Source organism: Crocuta crocuta, unplaced genomic scaffold (assembly GCF_008692635.1).
Source record: "Crocuta crocuta isolate KB4526 unplaced genomic scaffold, BGI_CrCroc_1.0 scaffold180, whole genome shotgun sequence".
NCBI classification, from domain to species: Eukaryota; Metazoa; Chordata; class Mammalia; order Carnivora; family Hyaenidae; genus Crocuta; species Crocuta crocuta.
The window spans coordinates 4496354-4518287 of record NW_027527549.1 but is presented as its reverse complement, the minus strand read 5'-3'; the positions used below and the strand labels follow the sequence as shown (position 1 = coordinate 4518287).

At 44.7% G+C, this 21934-nt stretch overlaps 1 protein-coding gene across 1 annotated transcript in view; it reads right to left on the bottom strand.

Moving 5' to 3' along the window:
* The window catches only part of WDR3 (WD repeat domain 3), a 36371-nt gene extending 14437 nt beyond the window's left edge, over positions 1-21934 (bottom strand). The window contains exons 1-18 of the mRNA XM_077767483.1: positions 21737-21934; positions 20349-20558; positions 17767-17885; positions 15586-15664; positions 14603-14698; positions 13322-13435; positions 13017-13118; positions 12495-12592; positions 11533-11640; positions 10783-11013; positions 8343-8436; positions 5505-5606; positions 3853-3938; positions 3308-3443; positions 2304-2360; positions 1134-1234; positions 587-698; positions 308-442 (exon numbers count right to left, since the gene is read on the bottom strand). Of these exons, the coding sequence (XP_077623609.1) occupies positions 308-442; positions 587-698; positions 1134-1234; positions 2304-2360; positions 3308-3443; positions 3853-3938; positions 5505-5606; positions 8343-8436; positions 10783-11013; positions 11533-11640; positions 12495-12592; positions 13017-13118; positions 13322-13435; positions 14603-14698; positions 15586-15664; positions 17767-17885; positions 20349-20558; positions 21737-21907 (2151 nt within the window). The 5' untranslated portion in view covers positions 21908-21934. The remainder of the gene's footprint in view (positions 1-307; positions 443-586; positions 699-1133; positions 1235-2303; positions 2361-3307; positions 3444-3852; positions 3939-5504; positions 5607-8342; positions 8437-10782; positions 11014-11532; positions 11641-12494; positions 12593-13016; positions 13119-13321; positions 13436-14602; positions 14699-15585; positions 15665-17766; positions 17886-20348; positions 20559-21736) is intronic.

Genomic DNA, 21934 nt, shown 5'->3' with positions numbered 1-21934 from the left:
GAGAGAGAGAGAGAGAGAGAGAGAGAGAGAGAGAGAGAGAGAGAGAAAGAGATTAGTCTGGAAGAAAAAGCATGGTCTCTGAATGAGAGAAATGAGACTGAGGGGCTCCTTCTTTCACAATGCAGTCCCCTAGGGCATCTCTGTCTCTGTGCAGCTGCTGAATTGGGTGACAGAGGCATTGGCAACATCTCGCAGAGGTCCCTGACTTTGCATTGGCTGAGGGGTGGCCACACTAGACAGACCACTTCGGCTGGGACAGCGTGCTGGATACCCACCCACACCTCCGTAACCAAGCCTGAATCCTTACCATCTCCCTTTCTTCCTCAAGAATGAGAGGCTCCCTTGTCCTCTCCCAAAGCCTCAGAGATTTGTCGTGGGAAGATGACACAACATAGTCTCCGCTAGGGCTCACGGCCAAGCACCAGATTTCCTGGTGGTGCCCCTGGAGAGAGAAGAAACAAAAGCAAACACCCTGAGAAGGAATACCTTATTGGTTGACCGAGCCCCTCCCTGCATTAGTGGGGGGTCCATGCTTCACCGCAGAAGTAGCTCTGCAGTACTAAGGAAGCAGGCAGCAAGCGCTCACCTCCAGGGTCTGTATGTGCTCGAATTTGTCCGCGTCCCACTGCTTAATCTTGCGGTCCTTCCCCGCAGTGAAGAAGAGGTGGGACTTGGGTACGAACCGGAGGTACATCACACTGAAAAGGGGAGAAGTGAGCAAATGTCATCAAATCCCATATTAGTGAAGAGTCTCAGCCCACAGTTTTTTTTTTTTTTTAAACATTTATTTATTTTTGAGAGAGAGCATCAGTGGAGGAGGGGCAGAGAGAGAGGGAGACACAGAATCAGAAGCAGGCTCCAGGCTCTGAGCTGTCAGCAAAGAGCCTGAGGCGGGGCTCTACCTCATGAACTGTGAGATCATGACCTGAGCCAAAGTTGGACACTTAACCCACTGAGCCACCCAGGTGCCCCTCATGCACATATTTTTGAAGAGCTAGTTCTAGAATGCCTGATTATTCATATCTTGGAATTTTAAATTGATGATGGTCTCAAAACACAAAAGTAATGGACACATGTTCAAGGGAAATGATACAGGTGACTCAAAGGGACGTCCATGAAGAGACTGCGCCTACCTGTCATCGTGCGCAAAGAGAGACTTGTGGCAGTCCCCGAAGTCCAAACCCCAGATCTTCACATTCCTGTCAGCCGAGCCAGTTGCTATTAAAGCTCCGTCCTACAAGGAGGAGAAGTCGTAAACCATTACTCCGCTTGACTGTCAGAAGCCCTATGACTACACTAACCAGAACATTTGAGCCAATTCTTCCAGAAATAGTAAAATCAATACCAAACAATTACTTTCATCTCTCTATCAAGAGCATCCATTTCTTTGCTTTTATCTAAGATTGCCTTTAAAAGCTTGCTGAGTGAGAGCAAGAGCTCTGAGGCTCCAGGGCTTTTGTACCGCTAGAGGGTGGTGCCTTGAGGTCAGTTATAGATTTACCTACTCTGCTAAACAGACAGGAAGAAGAATGTCTCATCTCTGTCCTAGGATTTGGGGGAAGAGGAAGGGAGGAAGAAAGAAGAGTCTGGGAAAGAACCTACTAGAATGTTTGCAACCCAACCTTTTATCTCACGTTCCTGATCTCTGTTTCTCCTATCTTTCCAATCTCAAGGTCTTGTTCAAATGGTTGCCAACATGACAAGGACAGCAGAAAGATTGTGTGACACCCACCCACTATTACCATATGGATAACAAAGAGCTAGAGCATGGGGCTGATTCCTTTCACAGACCAGACAGTGTCTTTAAATACATTATTGCCATTCTTAGCCATAACCAGACATTGCAAAAAACACGATTCTGGTCAAGAGACTAAAAGTCTCTTATAAAGTAAGTGTAAAAGTTTACAGATAGTGCAAAATATGGTAAATGTCCAAATACGAAGCCAAGTTCCATCCTTCTCACCAGCACTATCCTTCAGAACAAAGGGGGGATCCGTTTTTTAAAGTCATATTTTACGTTTGTCTCCCAATTATAATATTTTAGACAGCAAAGTACTCTGGAAAATCCATAACAGGGGGTTAGTTATAAGGATTAATTCAGACATTTGTGAACATATTCTGAAAGCACTAAAGTAATACACGTATTTAAGGCACGACTACAATATACACTATTTTATGGCCTTTTTGGGTGAAAGATAAACAGGATGAAAAAATACTCTAAAGTGAAGACAGCAAGCCAAGAACTAAGAAAGTGCTTTAGAAAAGACAACTAGTTTCTGAGATGCTGTTTAAATTTTACTTACGTGAGAGATGTCCATGCATATGACAGGCAGTTTGTGTCCATACAGGGAGAGAAAAAACTAAATGTTAAAGAAAAAAAGAACATAAATAATTCACATCTGTCTATAAAATACAGGCATTGTTTGTTACACGTGGATCAAAAATATAACCTTAGGGGCACCTGGGTGGCTCAATTGGTTAAGTGTCCGACTTCAACTCAGGTCATGATCTCACAGTTCGTGGGTTTGAGCCTCGTGTCAGGCTCTGTGCTGACAGCTAACTCAGAGCCTGGAGCCTGTTTCAGATCCTGTGTCTCCCTCTCTCTCTAACCCTCCCCTGCTCATGCTGTCTCTCTCTCTCTCTCTCTCAGAAATAAATAAAACATAAAAAAATTAAAAAATATATATATAACCTTAAAATACAATCTTAAATGCTGCTCTGGACTGCTCCATATTTATACTTCGAGAACAGAGAGACCACCGAAGGCAGCCCACCGGGGTCCAGCCTGCGGAGCCCGGAAGCACTGCCAGGAGCCCCACAGCGCAGCAGAGCCGGGTGCACCCCAGCAGCCCACGGCCTCGGTCACAACACAGCACAGGGACGTTCTCTACATCTCTCAGCTGAAAAGACTTTGGGCACTTGCTTCACAACAATGCTCCCGGGCCAGACCCAGTCCTCCCAACTCTGGGCACGGGGCCCAGAAAGCTATGGTTTTAAATGCAACCCAATGGTCCCGATGTGCAGCCAGGTGTGGAATCACAGCCAGGGAGACCCAGCGATGCTCTTCCGCTACTGGCTACAACAGGACTTTCTGAACTTGTGCAGCAGAACTTGCTTTAGGCAAAACTTATGAACTGAAGGCCTCTTTAAAAACTCTGGCCTTCCCAGTGCACCTGCAGAGTTTGGACACACATATACGTTTTCAGAAACCTACCACTGCTGGGCACAGTTAAGGCCACTTTGCAGTCTCAATTCAACCAAGATCAGTGTCAAAGACAAAAACTATTTCCAGGAGTAACTGCTGTACCTTTAAAGTGTCAACGTAGAAGATTTTCACAGTACAGTCTAGCAGAGAGACAGCCAAGAGCTTCTGATTGGGAGAGAAACTGACACATAGAACATCTTCATCTAGCTGCAAGGTTCGGGTCTGCTTCACAGAAAGCCTAGCATGACAGAAAGCATCAATAAAAAAATTAATACATGAATGCTCTACAAAGGCAGACAAAAATTCCAAAAACTCCCTGGAGTACAACAGAAATACACATGTTGGGGCACCTGGGTGGCTCAGTCGGTTAAGCATCCAACTTCAGCACAGGTCATGAGCTTGCAGTTTGTGAGTTTGAGCCCTGCACATCGGGCTCTGGGCTGACACCTTGGAGCCTGGAGCCTGCTTCGGATTCTGTGTCTCTCTGTCTCTCTCTGGCCCTCCCCCACTCACACTCTGTCTCTCTCAAAAATAAACGTTTAAAAAATTAAAAAAAAAAAAAAAAAGGAAATACACATGTCAAAAACCCATTCAGCGGTTCTCCATATTCACTCCAAAAGAAGGACACGATTTAAAAATGGTCTCACCTCTTCTGGGTACTATTTTCATCTTTCACCAACTCAAAATCCCAGAACTTGACAGCTTTATCTGCACCGCCGGTCACAAAGCCACGCTGAAAATCAAAGGACACTGCAGTTAGAAAATATTTTGTTACAGAAACTTTGATAAGACGACATCACAAGAGTATAAAAGCGTACTCGTATTTAATGGCAGGGGAGAAGAACGCGGTTGCCCTGACCCTTTCTCATTGCTCTTTCAGACCCAGCAGCCACAGACCTCATCTGAAAACCCCTAGCAGGGCTAATGCAGACAGATGGCAGCTAGGGGAAAGTTCTAGCTATACTTCCATTCAGCGTCAGGAGGACTCTGAACATTGCAGTGTCTTTTGCCCCACCTAAGAAAGCACCAGTCAGAAGGATTTGCTGTTAATAAACTGGTTTGACAAATATACACAGACTGGATCATTTATGTAAGTTCATTCAAAGGGCATACTCAGAAGGGTATACATTTATTCTTGCAAAGTCTCTGCATAAGATACATTTGGAATTGTTTTCTAATATCGAGAAAATCAGTCCCATTGCATGGTAGTGTTCAGCATATAGAACAGGAGTCAGAAAACTAGATCTCTGTTGATTCTGCCACTTGCGATTTGTAACATAGGAAGCAACCTCCACAAGGACCCTTAGTGACGCTGAAATGAGACTATCTAGCTTGTAAAACCATTGTAAAAATAACAGTAAAGGACACGATAGATGTAAAAATACTTTGAGAGGGGGCTCAATGGGTTAAGCATCCAACTTCAGCTCTGGTCCCATCAGGATTCATGAGTTCAAGCCCCATGTCAGGCTTTGTGCTGAGAGCACAGAGCCTGGAGCCTGCTTTTAGATTCTGTGTCTCCCTCTCTCTCTCTCTCTGCCCCTCCCCACTTGTTCTCTCATTCTCTCTTCCTCTCATGTTAAAAAAATGAAAAAATTCTTTGAGAGATGGAATCCTCTACAAATACAAGATATTATAACTATGTGAATTTTAAATGCTGTTTTATTCTGACCGCAAATGGCATAACTTGCTCTAAATTCCAGATTCCGTTTTCTCCAAAAACAGCATGTACTTTTGGTAGACGAAGGTTTGCCACTATTGAGAAGATGCAAGTGAACAGGCCACAAACTCTTAATAAAGTGTTGCCAAAAAATATCTCAAAGTGTTCTGAGCAACAGCACCATTACTAGAAGAGGCATCCCGTTCTCCGAGGGGACTCCTCACAAGGGAAGCACCCTCTTCCTGACTTGAAAGGGCTGATGCGTTTGCTATCAACACTAGACTTCTGGACTCGTAGATGTCGGGACTAAAAGGGGCAACAGAAAAGTCTACTCCATCCCTGGCATTTCGCTGCCCAAGGAAATGTTTCCTCTTAGGCAGCAGCACGCAGCACTGGAAAAACCCCTGAGGCTCAGTAACCTGAGGTCCTGCGGCTGCTGATCCAAGATTCACGAGCTAAGAGCTACCTGGACGAGCGGGCACGTGACAGGCCACCTCGCAGAAAACCCCCGGAGCAGACAGAAAGCGGGCTTTCTCTATAGACGGCCCGACGAACTGCCGGCAGAAGGTAGTGAACGCCGATGCAAGCAGCGGCAAAGGCGGCCAGGGTGCCGAAGGCCCGAGCCAAGGCGGGCTTGGTCACCTGATCTGGAGAGAGAGACGAGGCCCACAGAGCTCCATCGTGTGCGTCTATCGTCTCCAGCAGGTTTCCCGAGGCCAGGTCATAAAGCTGCAGCTTTCCCGTCTGTGGAAAACACGAAACGAGCACAGCTCCCACCAGCACCTCCACAACCTCCGCGGCTAAGGCGTGGCTGCCTGCTTTGCGGACAGAGCGCCCCCGGTGTGAGGGAGGCCGCCGAGGCGCAGCAGGCCCGGCAGCCTCGCTCCCTGCCCCGGCACCTTCGCGGGTGCTCCGACCGCCAAAGGGCAACAGCAAGGCCAGAGGCAAATCAGAAGAAACACGGCAGCAAAGGCTCCTAAAAACCTTTCGAGTTAAAGCAATTTTAAATGGTAACTGGCTGAACCGACATTTCTCCATCTCGTTTTGGTCTCCTCTCCCCCAGCACACCGGCAATGAGAAATGGAAATAGACCTCCATGCTAGGGACGGCAGCGAACTTAGAAACAAGTGGCAAAGGCTTAGAAAACAATGAGGCACACCTCCTGTTCAGAAACTGGGAGGGGTGCCCGGGGGACTCAGTTGGTTAAGTGTCATGAGACTTCGGCTCAGGTCATGATCTCAAGGTTCGTGGGTTCGAACCCCGCGTTGGGCTCTGTCTGACAGCTCAGGGCCTGGAGCCTGTTTCAGGTTCTGTGTCTCCTTCTCTCTCTGACCCTCCCCTGCTCATGCTGTCTCTCTCTCTCTCAGAAATAAATAAAACATAAAAAAAAAAACCCAAAAACCTGGGATATGCCATGGTCACGATGCCAAGCGAGGAACACACACAGCAGCAAACCATCCTCTATGATGGGCTTCTACAGGGGAGGGGGTGCGGAAAGCATAAGGTGGATGGACTAGAGTCCCAGGGCTGACTGTTGCTGAATTCACCTCTGAGAGTCTGTTACCTCATCTGCGAAATGGGGTTTATAGCAGCAACCTCTCTAAGCTGCTGCGGGGGTTAAATAAGATCCTGTACATTAAATGACCATAGAGACTAGGCTGGGATGTGGGGGCTGCACTTTGGTCACACAGGTAGATGGACCTGGAAGGTACTCACAACAAGCTTGCCTAACAAAAACAACAGAGGGGCGCTTGTTGAAAGAATCAGCGAAAAACGAGAGAAACTTTTCATTGGAATTTAACGTTCACTCCCTGACACGGACCCTAAAATCTCTCTAGCTTATTTTACACTTTTGGCTGGGCCAACAGTCCCCACTGTGATGCAGAGGCTTTCTAGCACAGTCATCACGCGCCGGCACTCGTTTCGGGTTAATGATGACAGATGCTCGCAAGGCGCACTTTCAAGTATTCCACAGCCTTATTCCATCTTACCCCTGGCGCTTCTACCACTAGCTGCTGGCTATGCGCCGTGAGCCAGCTCTGTGCGAAGTGCTTCTCACACTGTGATGCAGCTTACTGACCTCAGTTTACGTGAGAAAACCGAGGCTTATGGGAGTAGGTAAATCGCCCCACGTCTGCACAGCGAGCAAGTGGAAAATCTAGTATTCAGACGCAGGCCCATCTAGTGCAAAAGCCACTGTCAGAAAACAAGCGTCATCATCCTATTAAACAGATAAGGAAACCCACTAAGAGAGGTTTGGTGACTTGCTTGAAATGACCCGTTCTAAAAAGGGGGAGAATCTGAACCCACATCTGTGTCTACTCATTCCTGCATGTTGATCTTCCAATCTGATTAGCAACTGCAAATGAGGACCAGTCTGTCTGTACTGAATGCTTCTATCTGCCAAGCACAACACTAAGCATGTCATATACTTTATCATTAGTCTTCTTAAAACAACTACACAGGTGCTCCTAAAGAGACGCACAAAAGGCTGATCACAAAAACGAGGAGTTATCTCAAGGTCGTGATTGGGATTTTATTTCTCATAAGGTTTGATTTTTTAAAAATAAAAATCACACAAAAAGAAAACCCCTCAAAAAAAAGGGGGGACCAACGACCAACCTTCGCCTATTATCCAGCTCTAATACATTCCAATATGCAAAAACAGCCAGATTTCTCAAACAACGTTAAGTATATTGAGACGTGGGGGTGCCTGGGTGGCTCAGTTGGTTAACTGTCCGACTTGGGCTCAGGTCATGATCTCACGGTTCGTGGGTTCGAGCCCTACATCAGGCTCTGTGCTGACAGCTCAGAGCCTGGAGTCTGCTTCAGATTCTGTGTCTCCCTCTCTCTCTCTGACCCTCCCCTGCTCACGCTCTCTCTCTCTCAAAAATAAATANCCGTCACAAAGTCTTTTGTACTTGGATGACTCTCCAGGACAAAGGTCTTTGCAGCCACTCAGCATTCCAAGAAACTTTGATCTTATGACTTCACTGTTTCAACATGAGGTCTGTACGCTCACTACTGCAAACATTAAAAGAAGCTAGCAGGCTGCACAAGGAATGTGGCAGTTTTATCTTGCATCAACTTGTCCAATCTAAAACTACTTCCCAGAATCGCTTTCTGCTTTAAGTTTCCCAGTTAAAGGTGGCCAATATAAAAATATCCCAAGAGTAGAAAGGTAAAAGTGAAATGATAGTGGGGTATGTGGATGGCTCAGTCAGTTAAGCATCTGACTCTGGATTTCAGTTCAGGTCACTATCTCACAGTTGTGAGACTGAGCCCTGTGTCAGACTCCAAACTAGGTGTGGGCCTTGCTTAAGATTCTCTCTCTCTCTCTCTCTCTCTCTCTCTCTCTCTCTCTTTTTTTTCTGCCCCCTCCCACCCTCTCTCTCTCAAAAAAAAAAAAAAAAAAAAAAAAAAAAAAAAAAAAAAGAATATTGTGGAGAAGAGCCTCCAAAGTCCAAGAAGCCTGTTTACCTTTGTTCCTATGACCACCTGCCTGTCACCAGGTACGAAGAAGGAGCAAAGCGCGTATTCACAGGTCATGGTGCGAATGCACTGCAGTGTGGCCCTGTGGGAAAGAAGGAATAAAGAACTCACCCATTCAGAGAACCTGCTTCCCATCTTAGAGGTCAACGCCTACATTCTATACACACCTGGCCATACAGAGCTTGGCTCAAACCTATTTAGAGTCAAGAGAGAAAAAATTAAATGGCACCTAACTTTATTTTTTTGTAGGGGCCTCCTAACCCTAAGGAACAGAGGTTATAGAACAGTAGGGCAGAAAAAGCCTATGCTGGTCTCAACAGAGCCCAATGTGCCACCAGGAAGAAGTGCGCCCAGAGGATTATAGGTTGAATTAAGTATCAAATTAATGTCTCTGCAAGTAAAGTTCATTCATTTTATCGTACCATAAGCATTTGTCCATTCAACAGATATGAACCAAATGCCACTTCATTCAATTACTTACTGAATGCCAGGCGCTATTCTAGGTGCTGAAAAAATATAACAGCGTGCTATTACAAAAAGGTCCCGGACCTCATAAACCCAGACATTCCTTAGGAACGAGGCAACCCCATGCTGGCCTATCGGGTGCTGGCAGGTGCCGCAGGGGAACGACGCTGGGGGAAGGGAGGAGGAGGGCGGGACTGTGATCTGGTGAGAAGACAGGGAGCAAGCCTGTAGGTAAAGGGGACCGTGGTTCCAGACACAAGGACCAGGAGCACAGCTGCCACCACAGGGGTGCGCTCTTGCTGTGCTGGGGGAGGACACAGGCCAGCGGGCTCTAGGGCAGCAGAACGGGAGCGGAGGAAGAGGCGAGGCCTGTGAGCGCTCTGGTGGCTGCGTGGAGAGACCGCAGAGGGTGAGGCACGCGGCAGGGAGACCATCAGGAAGCTACTGCCACAACCCAGGGCAGGGTGATGGAGGATGGAGCTGGTTGCGGCAGCACAGGTGACCACACACGGTCAGAGGACGGCTATGTCCTGACCACAGAGCAGACAGGGCCCACGAGTGAACTGGGCCTGGGGTAGGGAAGGGTGGCCACGAGCATTTGGGGACGTCTGCACGAGCAGCAGGTGGGGAGGCTGTTGGAGAAGTAAGATCACAAGCACGCTTTGGGGCATAAAACTTCGACGTGCCCAATTAGACATCCATTTGACCTAAAACTAAGTGTCTAGTGTTGACGGAGAGGCTGAGGCTAGAGAAAAAATTTATGCGTTGTGAGTATAGAGAAAGCAGTGTAAAGGGACTGTAGACAGAGGAAAGGTCCAAACATTCTGCCTTGAAGTATTCGTTCCAGCGCTTGGAAGTCAGAAAGGGAAGGACCGGCACAGACACAGGAACTGCCAGCAGAGGGAGAGGAAGTAATGAGAGACCAAGCAAATGTCCAAAGAGGAAAAAGTCATCAATTCAAGGAGGGCCACATGAAGCTTTCGGGTCACGGGACTCAAGCATGAAGCGCAATGATGAAGTGACAAAGCTGCCATGGCGAAACGGCAGGGAAGGGCCTGACGGGAGACAGATGAAGACAGAATGGGGAAAAGAAAGCAGAGGATGAGTGGCACTGGAGAGACTGAGCAGGAGACGGGGCGTCACTTCTCAGACGGGAGACAGCAGAGCGTATGTACGCCGAGGGGAACGAGCCGGCAGAGCAGGCTCGCCACAGATGGAGAAGGAGGGCCAGTGCTCGCAGGGAGCCGGGGAAGAACCTCGGGCCCATGTCCTGGGTGACTCTGGTCAGGAGCACCACCACAGTCACAGGAGGGATTATGTGGGTGTAGATGCAGCCCAGCTGGCAGATGTGCTGGGAGCATGAATGTGTTCTAGAGGATTCCGTTTTCCAGTGAACTAGGGAGCAAGCTCACCAGCTTAGAGGTGCTAGAGGCATCTTGGGTGTGAGGAGACACAGGTATGGAAGCATCGTCTAGGAAAGTTGGGGAGGAGACACCGCAGTCACACTACTGGGCAGCACCAAGAGCCTACTTATATGAAGGAGTAGGTAGCATGTTTGTGCATTTCCTTGAGCCAAGTACAGCGACAAGCTTCACATGGAGTGAGCTTGTATTTTGGGCACCGAATTTAAAAGGAAAACTACTCTCAACGCCACATGCCTACAGTCCAGATAGATTCCGAGGGAACTGTAGGGCCTGAAGAGGCTAACCACCAACCATGAAGAGTACTCAGGTCTGGGGTGCCTGGGTGGCTCAGTCGGTTGGGCATCCGACTCTTGATCTTGGCTTAGGTCGTGATCTCACAGTTCATGAGATGGAGCCCCACGTTGAGCTCTGTGCTGCGCTCTCTCTCTCTCTCTCAAAATACACACCATAAACTAAAAGAAAAAAAAGCGTACGCAAACCTAATTCACAGGGAAGAACACACAACTGGATAGAGCCATGGAGAGCGCCAGTTCACCAACCTGTTCCAAATCTTCACAGAATCCGCCGCCGCTGACAGGATAGCAATGTTGTCCGAGCTGAAAGACAGAGTGCGCACGTCGCTGCGATGAGCCCCGAGGGTGATCCTGCTCGTCCTCACCGGCTGAGGAGCAGGCGCGGACGGGCTCAGTGAGTAGGACTCCACCAAGTTGTTCTGTAGCAGGAAGACGGCCTTCAACTCTCCTTGGGGCAAGTGAATCAAGTCAAAGGATCTGCAGGAGGAAATAACTCATAAACATCCTTGCCACCGTCTTCACTCACAAGGTTAACGTTTCCTAGCAGAAAGGCTTCACCGTGTCCTCAATCTAGGGACATCTGAGCAACTGTAAAGAATTTTACAGAAAGTGCTCTGAGTATTGGACAGTCATTGAGCACAGGCTTTAAGTCAAAGAAACCTGGGCTCGGATACTGAATCCGACACATATCTTGCTTTTGAATACGTAATTTTTTGCATGAGCTAAAATCCTGTTGGCACAGAGGGTATATGTCTTTCTTTCTAAATGACAGCAGGAAAGAAGACTAAACAAATAGAAAGGGTTATTCTAGTAAGACAAATGTAAGATGATGAGTAACTCGCCCATGGTGAGGGCCAGTATCCCACGATCACGGTCTCTAAATATGTAATTCCTCTAGACTGCTTACAAACAGCGTGAAAAAGCTAATACTACTCTGCAGCACAGTATCACTCTAAAACTGCTTTCAAGTACTTCAGGTGCCTTATTTTTACTCACTTGATTTTGGCAGAAGTTTTGATATTAGTCACCCGTTGGATTTCATCTTGCAGAGTCATTTTGACATTGACGTCAAGGTCTTCCTCCTCCCCTTTGGAAGAATTTAATCTAGGGGGAAAAAAACTTTCATGCTACTACTTTTCTAGAAGCATCTTTGCTATTACTTGAGTCCAATTCTGTGTGATCCTGGGAGTCCCTTAACCACAGGATTCCCGTGAGAATTAGACAACACTGTGTGTACAGAAATGCTTTGTCAAACACAGAGTCATAAATATAACATTTTATTCCATTTAAGAGGTACCCTCAAGAATCCTGAAGGCCAATGGCTCATAAAATGTCCTGGGGCAACTCTTTGTAATTCAAGCTATCCCAATGAAATGTTTCTAGCAAACGTTCCTTACTTCAGAACTTTTTAGAATACCCACTAACCTGCACCTGTCAATCCAACCAGGTCAAATAAACCACAGGTCTCAAAAAATTTGCTAAGTCCGGTGTCTTTTCCTTTGGGCCTTGCTAAATTTCAACCATTGAGGAACCGATTACTGTGGTTATTAAAAAACCTATTCCAAGGTTACTTTGCCCCCAAATGTCGATTCCACAGTTTTTCTCCTCACGGCCCCCATGGTTAGCATTATGCAACCCAGCTTCATTCTTGACGGGCTGTCTCTGGAGACACCTGCTAATCTGAGAACTAAATCACTTAGAAGCTATTTTTACAAAATCTGGACAGCTTTTCTAGTTCTGGATGGCTGTGTGCTCAAGACCCAGGGAACATGCTAGCTATGAAGTTGTACTAAAGAGCACAAATGTAAAACGTGGACAACCAGAGAGCCATGAAACCCTCTCTAGCTCGGCAGTAATCGCTAGCACAGTAACCACTTCCTTAAAGAAGTTTTTCTATCAGTACTATGTGGCCCACCCCAGATACTTTATCAGAAGTAAATATTTTTTAAAAAACACACTTTGCTTTCTTTCTAGCTTTCTTCATCTTCTTATCCATTTTCTTCTGAACTTCCGCTTTGGAAAGGATGCAGAACACTTCTAGCACAGAATCAGTTCCCTAGAAAGGTGGAAAGTTGATGTGAGTCCAAAGAAAGGCAATTTGTAATTTAGCTTTTCTCGGTAAGATGTTCCTTCTTTCTGCGCTTCCTGGTTGTATTATGTGGGACAAATTCCTCTCTCTGGGATTGTTGGTTTGTTCGTGTGTGAGGTGGGAATACCGCTTCCTATCACAGCATTGCTCTGAAGACCAAAGAGGAAGCTAATGCTTTTCAACTGCTTAGAAAGCAAGCACTTAATGCTTGCTAGCAGCAAGGACCAGCACAGTAACTATGACTGTGTCATGCTAACACAAGCTAGGGATCGTTAAGTCTACACAAGCGCACGCCCGGGGGAAACGTGGTCTCTGCACTGGTTACAAAACAAGCACCATCTCTGAAAGGAAGAGCCCGCTCCTGTTGTTTTCTCCTACGACTGGTACTCACGTGACAAGCTAGAATCCTGCCCGTCCTGTCCACGGCCAGGTTCACAACTCTGTCCCTTCCCTCCCGCATGATGGAACCAGCTTTTCTGCACATAAGGATGCGCTACAAAAGAAGTGAGGGAGAAGGTTAAGAAGGTTAAAAGCAAGTTCTGTCAAACCTCTGAAAAGATACGGTTCTGAGAAATGTGGGTGACAAAAATATTCTCTAAAATGACAAGAGCTGAGAATTTTTAAATTAAAAAATTTCCAATTCTCACTGTTCCCACGACTCAACTCGAATGAAGATAAAAAAACAAAAAGAATTACGTCCTCAGGGGTCTCATCCGTCTCCGGGGCACCGTCCTCTGGCTCAGGTGTGTCCTGTGTCCCAGGGGAAGACCCTCTGCTTTTCTTGGGCTCTGGTTCTTCTGAGTCTTCCATCTGTTTTATAAAAATGGGAAACTAAAAGCTGAAATAATGTGTCCCAGCCCGAATGACTTAGAAAGCTGTCCTCATGGGCCCCGTAACTTCCATTTAGGACTCTCTTTGGTCAAACCTCTTTGATGGTAGGACACTTACTAGAGTATGTGAAAAACTGACTACAGCTGGGGCGCCTGGGTGGCTCAGTCGGTCAAGCGTCCGACTTTGTCTCAGGTTATGATCTCATGGTTCACGGGTTCAAGCCTGGGGTTGGACTCTGTGCGAACAGCTCAGAGCCTGGAACCTGCTTCGGAGTGTGTCTCCCTCTCTCTCTAGCCTTTCCCTGCTCACGCTCCGTCTCTCTTAACTAAATAAACGTTAAAAAAAAAAATTAAAAAACAAAACAAAAACAAAAAACATGGACTACAGCAAATGCAAATAAAAACATTCACTATCTTATCTCCAATAACTTTCTGAAATATATAGACTATGGTTTAGCAACTAAGTAACTTAGACTAAGGTACAAAAATGGTGGCTGACTCATTAACCTTAACACCTTCTTAGGTGAAAGAGCTACCATATTCCGGAGGAAAGGTTCAACTCTGGCTCTGAGAACGACAAAGGCAATGCAACCTACAGCATTCTCCTTAAATGAAGCACAGACAGAGGCTGGCTTACTACGGTAGGACCCAGTGGGACAGCTGCTGAACACACCACCACACACCTAACTCCAGCTAAATCTGAGGTCCATAAACTTTCCCACACAAAAGCTTTGAGGATCTGAGAAAGCTACTGATCTTCTCAGAATACATATGCTTAAAAAACACAGAAATTTTACACAGATTTTTGTCTGAGGGGAAAGGGTCAGAGATATTCTTAAGTCCATTGACGGACACCGAAACGTCCAGGAATTTCGTGCTAAGAACTCTGCAAAGTACAACATCAGCATTACCAGAAGGTGTAACCCTAAAAACTATCCTTCTCTGAGCTCAAATGAATGAGGGCAATGGCATCGTTTGTTATTAAACTAACGAAGAAAAAAAAATCTGTTTTGGAGTTAGAAGTTACTGGTGATAGAACTCCTTCTAGTACAATAGGAAGAATCCAATGATTACATCTGATTCTAAATTCAATGAGCCTCCGACTCTGCTAAAACACAGCACTGCCCACAGGCAGAAAAGCAATTACCTCCTGCAGGTAGGTTATGTCCCACGCCCTCAGCTCACTGTCGGAGGACCCAGTGATGAGTCGCTTTTCTTCGGACACCAGAACCAACCCCCACACCTACAGGGTATAAAAAGATCAAATAGGATTTTTAAGACATTCCAGGATCTATGACGCGGCATTCCCAAAGTCTAAGTATACACACAGTTGTAGTGACACCCCTTTGGCATTTGCAAAGCCTAATATTAAGGTAACCTTTTCAACATGATAACAGAAATTCTCACCTTTGGAAAGAAAAAGTGGCTCATGGTAGAACTGTTGTTCAAACTTCAGTAGCCAGAAGTTTCTCTGTAATTTCCTACCCTTAGATTTACATAATGGCCATTCAGCACAAACCCTAACTAGAATCCACTCAAACGATGATTTTAAGGCTGGTACTTCTCTGTTTCAGCAGTGCCTTGGCAAATAAAAGGCACTCCATCGATATCCACTGTGTAATTTTCAGCCTCAAATATCTAAACAATATTGTTGTGAATCCACAAAGAATCTGCTTTTCCTCATCAATCCCAGGTATGTTTTTGAAAGCCTGGTAGAGACAAAGCGTAGAGGGGGATGCAAAGATATAAAACATGCCCTGCTCTTCCCTGAAAATATCTATGTTCGGATAATGCCTATAACGGCCACAATTTGCTGTGTACATGTCACCAGACCAGGCACTGTGCGTACAGTGTCATCAAACCTCCCTACAATCATAAAGTTGGACACATTATTTAACAGCGATGAAACCCCTATTTGTGGATTAAAAATTTATCTAAGCCCAAGTTTTTACACTTTAAATGCGGAAGCAGCTGCATGTGCTCGGACAGCTGGCATCCTCCACTGCACCAGCCTCTCTGTCTCTCGGGACAGTGCGAGGACTGCTGGGAGCAGGGAAAAAAAGCAGAGGAGGAGACCATCGTTCCCTTCTGCCTTGCCATTCTCTCCTTGGCCCGCGACCCTCCACACACCTCGGTTCGGTGGCCAACCATGGTCTTAAAGCAGTGCTGGGTGTCAAGGTCCCACCATTTCACCAGGGTATCTTTCCCACTAAAAAAAAAAGAAACGAGAAAAATTTTAGGAGGATAAAAAAAAATCAGTAAACAGGAGATCAAGGACTCATTTATTGCCTTCAAAAAAATACATACAGCAACAACATCTAATGCCACTACTCTCTCCCTCACCACTTTTTTTTTTAAAGAGAGAAGAACCCTAACTCCATGTGGCTAGTAGTAGGTAGAAAATACAATGTTGCACCTGTACACACAAGAGTAACTTTGAATTCAGAGTGATAGCACACAGAGGCTGACCCGGGCATCATTTCCAGCACGACAGCATCAACCTTCTCCTGTCTGCTGGCTGACACAGAAGTACCTCGATCTCTTCTGCTCCCCTGGCTCCCATGTACAGCTGGCCTCTGTGTCTTAAAAACGGCCCCTCTGTGAGGCCCTCCCTCCTTCCAATTCACTTCTGTACACCTGCCGGAGTTTAAGTTCTTCTGCCTGAATTATTTTCATAGCTTTTCATCTGGTCGCTTTATCCATTCCTGTTCCATCACAACATGCAATAAACTACGGTCAGATGATCACAACTCTTTTATTTTTTTATTTATTTATTTTTTAATATTTTTATTTATTTCTAGGAGAGAGAGAGACAGTGTGAGCAGGGGAGGGTCAGAGAGAGAGGGAATCACAGACTGAAACAGGCTCCAGGCTCTGAGCTGGCAGTCAGCACAGAGCCCGACGCGGGGCTCGAACCCACGAACCGTGAGATCATGACCTAAGCGAAAGTCGGACGCTTAACGGACTAAGCCACCCAGGCGCCCCGATCACAACTCTTTTAAACTTACACTAGCTCAAGGTTCTCTATAGAATCAAAATCACAACCAGCACCATTTTCAAAACTTCTCGTTAGCTGGCCTCTGAGCCACTCTGCCAATGAGCTCTACTCCTGCCTCAAGTGCCTCTTCCCTACTTCCTCGCTAATATAAAGCCAACATAATTCTCTATGACCAAACTGGAAAAAAACAAAAAGACAACCCAATTTATGAAGTCTTTCCTATACGATCCCACCTCACTGTGTTATTTTTTTTTTTTTAAACCGTTGACCCCTGTACAATGAGGGGGTTAGGGGCCCCAGCTCCCTCACCCCAGTGTAGTCGAAAATACACACTGAACTTTCGACTCCCCCAAAACACCACTCACATACAGCCTACTGTTGACCAAGAACATAAACAGTTGATCAACACTTATTTTGTATGTAATATACATTCTCACAACAAAGCTAGAGAAAAGGAAATATCCAGAAAAGCATAAGAGAAAACACATTTGAAGTACATTTAATGAAAAAACAACAACAAAAACAACCCACGGGTAAGTGGACCCACCCAATTCAAATCTGTTGTTCAAGGGTCACCTGTTCGCTGAGCTACAATGTGTACATTCTAGTAGAACCTTAGTCATTCTCTCACAGAACCTGTGTTATCTAACAAGACGCACCAATGTGCCATCCCGCAGGAACTAACCCACCGATGGTATGGTGTTCAGTGCTCCTTCACGGCTGCTTGAGTCATTACTAAAGTTCTAGCTACTGCTGGCAAACCTTAGGATCCCAAACTTTCCTGGGTGGCCAGTCCTTAGGACCAATATTTATTATCCAAGGTTGAGCCATGTGAAATGGCAGATGTCATGTTTGATCTACACAAATGGAAACTTCAAATGGTTCAACCTAATAGATGATCTGAAGGGATCCGTAGAGTACGTCTGTTCTCCAAAGGCCAGCGGCAAATCGAGCACTTGGTATTTACATCTGCCCACTGCCCCACATTCTGCTTTCCTGACTTTCTAGGGATCCAGAAAGCAGACAGCTCAGTCTATAGAGGGCATGTCAAAGGTTAAGGAACATGGAAAAGCTAACGCCAGGGGGCAATAATGACAAATCAGTAAAGGGACTTAAAAAATGCTAGAAACTAGCTTCTCTGACACCACTGGGGAGAAGAAGGAAGGACAGAGGAATGCAGAGGGCAAAAGGGGAAGCTAGCACATGAGTCTGAGGAAGAGAAATGAGGAAGGAATGAGGCAAATTTCCTCTGTGAAACCCGCTCTGATGCATTCACCTAGAAAAGAACTAGAAAGGAACTGTTATTTCTTTACCTAGTAACCAGCAGATTCTTTTCTCGTAGAAACAAGGCTTGTGTGACAGCATCCTTGTGCCCCTTGAGACGGTAGAGGCCACTCTCATTGATCACATCCCACACGATAGTATCTGTGTCCTACAGGGATCAGATAACACAGAAGAATTCTCTTTACCACATCAGGCCTTGACAAACAATAGGACGTAATATTTTTATTACAAAGGTGATATAGTTCCTTGTAGAAAATCTGGAAAAGCATACAGAAAAGTACAGAGGGAATAAATACCAGTTAATTCCATCATCCAGATGTAACCACACAGGTATGTTGTTGTTTTAAACTGTTCCAATCCAACATCCAGGTTATTTTTAGAAAACTAGGGTCATGCTATTGGTCACATTTTATAAACCCTCCCCCATTTTCACTGAAAATATTTCCATTTTTCCACATCCCTCCAGACTATTCTCATTTTCAATGATCGTATTATAATCAATCATAAGAATGTACCATAATCCATTTAAAATTTTTCTGTTTTAACCATTTAGGTAGCTCCCAAACTTCTGCTCTTATAAATATGTGAAAATGAACATTCTTACACAAAAATCTTCGTATATACCTCAGATCAGAATAAACACTAGAAGGGAAATTCTTGGGTTAAATAGTGTTTTTCTATTTTTAAATGGTATTTTCTATTTTTAAAGTTTGCAATTCATCGTGACAAGGTGATCTCTTTAAACTGCACCAATCTGTAGGTGCATGAGGGATATGAAGGACGAGGCCAGTGTTCCCGTACCTTTGGTTCTGGATATTATTAGTTTCTCAAAAACCACTGCCAACTCCGCAAGTTAAAAATGCTGCCTCAGCATTTATCGGGTTGGCATTTCTGAATACTCACAAGCGATTCTGTACGTGCTCTATGGTGATTACTGGCTGTCTGTACCTCTCTTGAACTGCTAAGGCATGGCTTTCATCTTCTTCAGGGGCTTACTATTGGCTTGTTTGTAAGTTGTTATGAGAGGAATGTTATTAACCCTCCCTATACTGAAAATATTAAATATGTCTTCTTTTTCAATGTCCTTTAACTTTTTTTCCAGTTTCATTGAGAAATAACAGTCATACATCACTGTATAAACTTGAGATGCACGTACAGGATGACAACAGGTTGGGCTAACACCCATCTCCTCATACAAATTCAACAAAAAGAAATGAAAAGGAAAAAAAATTCTTCCCTGTGAGAACTCAGAATTTACCCTCAATAATTTTTTTTAATGTTCAAATGCTTTAAATCTAAATATTGAAAAATCAATTTATAATTTCTTTCTTGAAAAATTTTTAAATGTTTATTTTTGAGAGAGAGAGACAGAGCACAAGCAAGGGAGGGGCAGAAAGAGAGGGAGACACAGACTCCAAAGCAGGCTCCAGGCTCTGAGCTGTCAGCACAGAGCCCGATGTGGGCCTTGAACTCATGAACCATGAGATCATGATCTGAGCTAAAGTCGGATGCTTAACGAACTGAGCCACCCAAGCGCCCCTGTAATTTCTTCCTTGACTGACATACTTAAAGCCTTCTTCTACTTTAGTATCAGACAAAAACGTACTTACTTATCTTCTAGTTTACTTAAAATATCACTCTTCACTATTTAAGTTTCTAATCTGTGACTCATTTTGCATATGGCGTAAAGCTTTAATTTAAAACTTCCCCCAATATACCGAGCCAACTGCCTGTAAGTAATTCATCATTTTTATACGCACCAGAAACATTATCTTTAAAATATACTAATTAGAAACATGAAAGTGGATTTGAGTCTGGGATTCCCACTTGGCTTCAATAATCTCCCTATTTTTGTATTGATGCCAGATTAACACATTTTAAATTATGACTTCATAATGCATTTAATATCTGAAACCTCCTAAAAAAATCTAACTCTGGAAAGAAACAAAACAAAACCCTGAAGCCCTGTTTTATTATTCATCTTTCCCAACTTTCTGGTGTTTTTGACTGTTTTCCATACATGCTTTTAAATAATTTGATCACGTTCTTAAAAACAATAAAAACTGGAGAGATATTTATTGAAATTGCGTTGACTATATAAGCTAACTAGAAAACACTAGCATCTTTGTCTTCCCATTCAAGAACATGGTTTGTATCTCTATTCAAGTTTCTGTTACATTCTTCAGTAGGGTTTCATAGTGTTCTTCTGTTATTTAACATATTGTTGTAAATGCAGTCTTTTACACTGTTATCTTCTAAACTGATGACTACAGGTTTTATTAAACTTAATGGCAAAGAATGACCATTGTGTCTCTCCTTAAGCCGTTTTTCCCCTAGTGTGCTGTTTTAAGAAGCACTTACACAATGATGTTATATAATTATTATCTGGGGCACCTGCATCTCGTTCCTATATTTAACAGGCTTTTATCAGAGAAGGTGACAGGAAACAAAACGAACCTCCCAATTCATACTCATCCTTCTCCCTCTATTTCCACCGTCTACACTGTTTTGTACCCTGAAAACCCACTGTTTCACCCAACAGTTTTTGTGAACAACCAGCCTTACAGTCCTTTATTAGATCAAAATCTGGACACCGGATTCAAAGTCTCACCTTGGAGCCAGACGCCAGCCTGCCCCCAAGCTGATCATACTTCAGAGAAGTGATGGCTGCTTTGTGTCCATTGAAGGTCACATTTCCTTCCCCGCTCAGGAGACTGAAGATTCGGATAGACCCATCCTCATAACCAACAGCTAAGTGTAGCCCATCTGGGGAGGGACACAAGCAAGTGACTTCTTGTTTAAGCCCCTGAAGAATGAGGATCTGCAATTGTAAGAATCATAAACAATGTACAGGAGTTAAGCACGTCATCAAAGGAGAAGTGTGGGAATAATCAGGGACAATAAAACTAAGGGCACTGGTAATTCCAGATCACTCTTAAGAATAACAATGAAATTCTACAATTGATCTCCAGCTTTTTAATACAGGAATTACTATTTGTACTGGGCAATGAAACACTCACGAAACGGTAAAATTATTTTCTCCAAAGCTCTACATTAGCATAATAATGTGCAAAAATTTCCCAAGCAATAAATTCCTAAATCCTTATCCTGTATTAACACCAAATGATTTTCCATATAGGGTTATAAATACATCCTTGCTTTAACTGAGCCCCATCTTAAAAGAAGTCAATCTGTGTGGCACTAGAGTGCCCAGAGTGCCAAGAAACTCTGGGCAGTAACAAATATTAAAGTATTGACCTCTAGGGAGTCATTGTAAGTGGGCAAGTTCAAAATGCCTGAATTTGGTTTGCCAGAAGTGGTAGATTTGGGAAACTCAGTCACACAAAGTATCAAAACCTAGTCTGACAACCTTGGGCCTCACGTGTACACGTGAGAAAGATTCGGTCAACATAGCTGAGTAACAGTCCTTTTAAATGACTAAGATTTTGCTGGCCCTGGTAGCCTAATGGATAAGGCATTGGCCTCCTTAAATGACTAAGATTTCTTTTTTAAGTTTATCCATTTTTGAGAGACAGAGAGAGACAGATAGACACACACACACACACTGAATCCAAAGCAGGCTCCAGGCTTTCAGCACAGAGCCTGACATGGGGCTTGAACCCACAAACTGTGAGATCATGAGCTAAGCTGAAGTCAGATGCTGAACCGACTGAGCCACCCAGGTGCCTCTAAATGACTAAGATTTTATAACTGGTTGTAAGGGCAAGTAGAAGAACTTAAAAAATAAAGAACTGATAGAGAAAACCAAATACTTACCTGGAAATACCACAAATAGATACCTAAGAGATTAACTCCTATCTGGCATGGTTTTCAGAGTTTAGTGCAGAAGAACATCATAGAACCTGATACTTGGCTACCTAGACCCAAAGAAGAAAGACTTCCCTTCTGGGGGCACACACAGGCAAAAATCTCCCACTTCTGCCTCCCCATCCTCATATCCTAGAAGTCAGTTATCAACCTTGTTGATTTCCGGCTTACCTTCTCTCCTTTCCTTAAGTCCCAGATGAACACATGTTCACAGGCTGGTACGGCCACGTAGCGTCCTTTTTCACCGCGAAGCGTCACGAAGACAATATTACCTTTCTGGCTGCCAATGAGGCCGAAGACTGCACTGGCGACATAGCGTAGGTACTGCTTCGTGAGCCCCATGTTGTGACGTCTGGGACCACCAGCAAG